Source organism: Fistularia commersonii, chromosome 33 (assembly GCF_037954325.1).
Source record: "Fistularia commersonii isolate RoL2024-O1a breed Wild chromosome 33, RoL_Fcom_v1.0, whole genome shotgun sequence".
Taxonomy (NCBI): Eukaryota; Metazoa; Chordata; class Actinopteri; order Syngnathiformes; family Fistulariidae; genus Fistularia; species Fistularia commersonii.
In genome coordinates this window covers 5,465,420-5,471,892 of record NC_141316.1, presented here as the reverse complement: position 1 = coordinate 5,471,892, position 6,473 = coordinate 5,465,420, and the positions used below count along the sequence as shown (strand labels likewise).

At 40.4% G+C, this 6,473-nt stretch overlaps 1 protein-coding gene across 1 annotated transcript; it reads right to left on the bottom strand.

Annotated features, from left to right (window-relative positions):
• Positions 1–3,845: 3,845 nt before the first annotated feature.
• lrrc18b (leucine rich repeat containing 18b) lies at positions 3,846–5,583 on the bottom strand. The gene is made up of 2 exons (XM_086140242.1): positions 5,254–5,583; positions 3,846–4,292 (listed from the first exon to the last, which is right to left on the bottom strand). Exons 1-2 carry the CDS (start codon positions 5,509–5,511, stop codon positions 3,846–3,848), a joined length of 705 nt encoding a protein of 234 aa, XP_085996368.1. The 5' UTR covers positions 5,512–5,583.
• Between the last annotated feature and the right edge of the window lie 890 nt (positions 5,584–6,473).

The window sequence follows — 6,473 nt, the reverse complement described above, 5'->3', positions numbered from 1 at the left end:
TTTTTGCAGAAATTCAAGTTGTGGCTGCTAATTAAAACCCTTTTTATACAGTCAGATTCAGGGCGATGACAGAGACCCCTGTCTCAGATTCTTTAATTAGCACAAAGGAAATAATATGTGTGCTTGTGAGGAGATTATCTAGCCGACTGTGGGGACACGGAGTAGACAGGTGTTTTCCCTGGAGATCTGCTTGACCGCCTCCTTTTTTTCTTTCTCCAACCCCTTTTGCCCCCATTACCCACCCTCACCACTCTGTCACTGACAATTAGCTCGTGGCCATGACTTCATCCACTAATGGATATGAAGAGAGCTGACAGGACAAGCAGACAACGGCAAGTATGGATGGCAGCTTTGTGCCTGTCCGGATGAGGTTTTCCCCCCCCGGTCTGAATTTTCACATCAGCATTTGCATTCAGACACCTTGAAGGAGAGATCATTAAATTTAATAATGTATACTTCTATCAGAGCTAAGAAACTCACATCCCTTCACTGCTTCCTGATGTAGCTTCCATTCACCCATTATTATCGCCTCGTGTTTTCCAGGCTGGGTATATTTTATTCTAACAATAGCTGGAAATAAATCAATATTTTTGGCAAGACCTTTAGTTTAAGGTGAATTGGGCGCTCATTCTGACAGACATTTTTTTCTTTGAAAACCTAAAGTCCCCGTCAAGTCTTTCTAGAGCCGACAACCCATGATAAGTTTGAATGAATTTGCATCAGAAGCGTGACCAAGAGGCAGGCGGCTCCAGACACATGTCCGCATCCCCGCATCAGGCACCCGGTGTAATGCGCTCGCCGCTGCCAAGCTGGGTTTCGCCAATTAATACGACAATATCAAACTTGTCAAATGTTTCCAGCCAGCTGACAACTGTAGCTGATCCTAGCTGAGCAGAGCTTTGTGTTTTCAACAAACATGAAATATGTATCATTTGAGTTCAACCTCATTTCTGTTTTGGAAGCACACCAATGTTGGTTATATGGAAAAAATAAAAAAAAGTTAATTTTTAGTGTGATACACGCTTCCGTGATCTTCCCGCCACGCAGTATGTTGATGTACTCGCTGAGGATTCATTTATAAAATCACGATATAAAATTAAAAACATGGATTGCCTGTCAGTTGATGCTACTGTGATCAAAATATTCCTACCAGCTAAAACATTATTATAAAGAAGGACATTTTCTTTGCACGACAGCTAAACTAATGGTTTTTGTCAATGTTGTATATGTTGAAGAATTACCAAGGAGCTGTTCGTCCATGTGACCTGTTTTACGAATTCACATGGCTTCAGTATAAATATGTAAATGTTAGAGGAAAGTTTAGCCCCTCACAATGACTTTCTGGGTTTTCTACTTTAATTTCCTAAAATGTAACCCGTGTCCAAGCACTCTCTATCTGCGCCAATGAAGCCGTCATGGTCATACAATCAAAATTAATTAAGGTTCTATTTCTGGCTACATTGGTTTGCTTCAGCAGGGATTCAGTTCCATTTTCACAGCCAGGCTGCCCATGTGTGTGTTTGAGAGACAAGATGTGCGGGGGTGGAGGAACTGATGGAATGGCCATCACAAAAAAAAAAAAAAGGGAGCAACAGAAAGCCAATGCATCTATATGTGTGTGCATGGGTGTGAATTGATTTTCAATCGCGCTGGGAGTGTCCGTGCATCTGGGAGCATCGTGCAAAGAGCATTAGACTGGAGCGGGGCTGTTAATGAAATCCTCACACATATGCATGGAACAATGAGAGGTTTGAGGACGAAATACATTTCATAGATGATGTGTGGAGAAGGGAAGGGAAATGAATTAATTCAACCCAAGATTATTCATGAAGCTGCAAAAATGTGACATATAGATATATACATAATTATAGAAATATATATAAAAATGTATATTTATTTTTAATATATATTAAATGTATATACTGTATGTAAGTTGTAAATTCTGAAGACAAAAGTCTGAACATTCACAGGAGAAATCTTTCTACTTCTTAATTTTATCCTTCTGCTGCTTTTCCATCCCATTTCAGCCTAGCATTGGTTTGTCACACAATGTGGAAATCAATTAATTTAACCCAAGATTATTCATGAAGCTGCAAACATGTGAGATATAGCTATATACATAATGATGTATAAATTGAAAAAATATCTATTTAAAAAAAAAAAAATATATATATATATATATGTATGTAAATTAACTTGTAAAGTCTGAAGACAAAAGTCTCAAAATTCACAGGAGAAATCTTTCTACTTCTTAATTTAATGCTTCTGCTGCTTTTCCATCCCATTTCAGCCTAGCATTGGTTTGTCACAGTGTGGATGAGTCAATACCAGGCCATTCGCCTTTTAATGAGTCTATCTGATGAGATCTTAATCCCCTTCACTCAGCATTCTCCGGCTCAGCCATGTGTTGAAAACAGAACTCCAAGCCAGGGATGGGTGGGTGTTTGGGGGGCTTCTGGTGTTATCACAGTTTTCTAACAGTATTGACTACCTTTGTGGAGATGGGCAGGCAGATGGAAATGAGGTGAGAAGGCAGACTGAACCTAATCCTTAAATAAGAATGTGGGGAATAAAGTGTGTGTGTTTAAACAAAAACATGGACTTTAAGTGTCATCCTCCAGGAAAAACACATTTTTTGAGATTTTCTTTGAGACAGCACTTATTTTTATCAGCGCTCGGACTGAAACAAAAGCTTTCTTCTTTGGGATCGGTGACATGGAAAAGCGCAGGTTGTACATACTAAGGTGCATCCACCAACAGTAAACTGTTGTTTATTTACAAAAAGTATTGGGATTCTGTCCCCCCCTGAAAAGGTCTAATAAAGGTTTTGGTCCAAAGTCACAACCTGAGGTGATATATCTGAGCCTTTAGCTGCTAAATGCACCACTTAATTCACCATTTAGTCGGTAACCTGATCCGTGTGAAGCCGGGAAGGTGCCCTGACGTGGTTTTCAGAGCTTATTCACAGAAAACAGCTGCCAGTGGCATCAGAGAGCATTGAGAGCAGCACATTAAAAAAAAAAGAAAAAAAAGCACAGTTGTCCGGACAACCAAAACGATACCCTAAAAGACATGAAAATATTTTGATTTCTTGCTACACTTTAGTGACTGGGCTTGATAGTGTTAAATGTCTTACACCCTCTTTTCGGTTTATTATTTATTCAGAACTTTTTACCATCAGTTTACCATGCGAACAAGAACATCTTCATGGTGTCCTCACAATTATGAAAGTCTTATTTTCAAACGTTCAGAACATATAAACAGAAATGTGCAGCTGCATCTCAGCCTTGGGGTCTGCTGTCCTCTAGGGGAGACTGCTAAAACGTGCACCGCGAAGATTCGTCTCTTTGTTTTGTCTGCTGATAGTTCCAGAATCAGCTCATATGAGAAGATCTAGCTTTAACCTTCTCCAGGCAGATGTTGCAGATTTGCGACAGCCAAATATCAGATTTTTCCTGCAACTACAACTTAATTTGAGCCTGAGAGGGTTAAGATATATAAGATATATTTTCTGAAAATGGCAGGGGCCAGGGGGTGAACTCAATGCTTCCTGAAAGAGCGTTTTGAAGCACAGAGAGGCCGTTCATTGCGCTCTAAATGCGTTTAATTAAAGAGGGCGAAGCGCTGTTCTAGAAAGCTCTTCCAGAGGTTTCTGCATTTTATCCCCTCCGTTAAAAAAGGGATTACTGGTGTAGGTTTTTTCCTGATGCAGATGAAACAAAATAAATAAATCCAAAAGATGTCACATCATCAGTAGTAATACTTCAGCAGAGTTTTAAATAATTATCTAGAAGTCAAGATATACGTGACCAGGGCTACGTGTCCACATCCGCCCTTCAGACGGCTCAGGGCGTGCCGGATGAAGATTCATACTCCCGTTTCATCTCCTCGTCCAGTTTCTTCCTCTCCATCTGGCATTTGTTCAGACATTCCTGGCACAGGTTGCTCTTCTTGACCAGGAGCAGCTTCTCCGATACCACGATGGACTGCTGCTTCGGAGAGGACTGAGCGAAGAGAGGGTTTCTATCCAGGTTGACCTTCTCCAGCTTACTCAGCCTCGCGAGGCAGCGGGGCACGCGGGTGAATCGGTTGTCGGAAAGGCCGATTTGACGGAGCTCCTTCAACTCACCGATGGAGTTGGGAAGCGTCTCCAGCAGGTTGAGACCCAGTTTGAGGATGCGGAGTTTGGCGAGGAAGCCGATCTCTTTGGGGACGGCCGTCAGACGATTGTTGCACAAGTTCAAAACGACCAAGTTGTGGAGGTAGCCGATGTTCACGGGGAGCTGCTCCAGCTGTCGGATGCAGCATGTTGACAAAATATACAAAAAAGATGATCAATATAAGCACCATTTCACGTTTGAGTTGTAATCCATTCAGTAACAATAACACTACAGTTTAGTTAATGTATCAGAATGTTTTTCATAACTATGTGTGTCATGGAAAAGCACATGTGTTATAGACAAAAAAAACAAACAAAATATGTCTGTCTCTAGTTTAATGAGAAGTAACTTTTATTTAAAAGAATTTTCTTTGGATTTAGCACTGAAAAACTGGATATTCAAATTCCAATGCCTTTTAAATGTTCTTCTGTCAATAACCTATGTGAGGCATATATGTTCAACTGTGGAGTTTAACATCCAATTCTTATTTAAGACAAAAAGTCAAAATTTCAGCCCAGGTCAATCCATCAGGTCTGCAAATAGCCCTCCTGATCAAGGTTAGATAAGATAAGATACGATAAGCTAAGCTAAGCTAAGATAAGATAAGATAAGATAAGATAAGATAAGATAAGATAAGATAAGATAAGATAAGATAAGACAAGATAAGATAAGATAAGATAAGACAAGATAAGATAAGATAAGATTCTGTGACAAAAGGATTATACAAAAGAAATCCTTTTGTCACAGCAGCGTAACAGTTATGTCAAACATTAATATGAATATATATATAAATAGATAGCAAAGACATCCACGAATAAATAGACAGCAGGGAGAACAACAACAGCTTCCCTCTTTGGTAGTTTAGAAATGAACAGAAATAATTTTCATTTAAGGATAGTAAAATCAGTAGTGATGTTTCATGTATATTATCTTCAGATCGATCTCCAAGGATGGATTGGAGACCTCGAATGAGATAGATTTGGAAAGAAAAGCTCATTATTGTGACCACATCAAGTGTTTTTTTGAAGTGTTTATGCAATGTTATACTCAGTACCAATCAGTTGAAGTTCAGTGGAGAGATTTTCTTACTCACATAGTTGCTGTGCAGATCCAGAACACAGATACTGACAAACTGGTCAATGAAGTCGGGGATTTTTCGGATCAGGTTCCTGCTCAGGTCCAGCTCGTCCAAGTCGCATATCTTCTGGATGGACTTTGGCACAGAGGACAGCTCCTTGAAACTGAGGTTCAGGCGCTGTTTCCCATCCAGACTCATTTCCACGCAGTTGTGAGCCATTTTGAAGGTGATGGTCTTACCTTTCTTCTGCTTGGCTTTCTTTCCCTTTGCCATGCTGCTGCGGGGAGACACGGATACTGTAGTTAACAGGTTTCACAGGGGCTGACAGATCAACCGCTTTGCTGGATTACGTTACAGCGACCTGCTGTAACAGTAGAGTTTAGCGTGTAACAATATCACCGATTGTTCCATGACAATGCTAATTAACTAACACTTTGGACATACTTTAGGCCTTTCTAGTGGGATTTGGGGAAAAAGGATTGGACAGCTGATAACTGGTGTCTGATGTAGCCGATTGCACTTCTTGCTGCATCCAAACAATAACAACAACAACGTCAACAAAAAAAAAAAAATTGAACTTAGCAAACTCACCTGCTTTGGTGAATCGCCCTTCTCGATCTAATAAGAGAATTGGAATAAGCGTCAGAACAGCGTTAGTATCCGTCCCGCAATTCAGTGTGACTGTAAACCAAGAAACCCTCGATATTCAGCGTACTCCTGGAAGCTCCCACGCTTAACTTGACGATTTTCAGATATACAGTTTGAAGTTTTCAGGCTGTTGGCCTCCCGGGCTCCTGGGATTTGTTTTTTGTTGTTCCCAAGCAACTGCTGTTTGCCGAGGTCAACGGCTATGAACAACCTCCACTGTTTCCCCGGTGCCGTTTCTCTTCTTCTGTCAGGTCTCACGGAGGTTAAAAATCTAGAGTTCCATGAGAGTCACCATGCAACTGGAGGAGATCGTGTATTGTTTCCATAGGAACGGCTCTTTGTATTAGATTTTTCTGTGTTTTCTGAGCTGATTGGCCAATGGGACGGGTTGTAGGACCCAAAATCAACCAATGGGCCCTCATATAAACATGCATGTCTAAAGGTTATTTATACAGCTGCAACCTGCTTTTCATGAACAGTTATTCAAAATTTGCCTTCAGTGTGATTATAAATTAGGAAAAGCATTTAGAAAATTAAACTCAACAGCGACTATGGTTGGTGTCAGATTTTCTGGGATATGAATGATA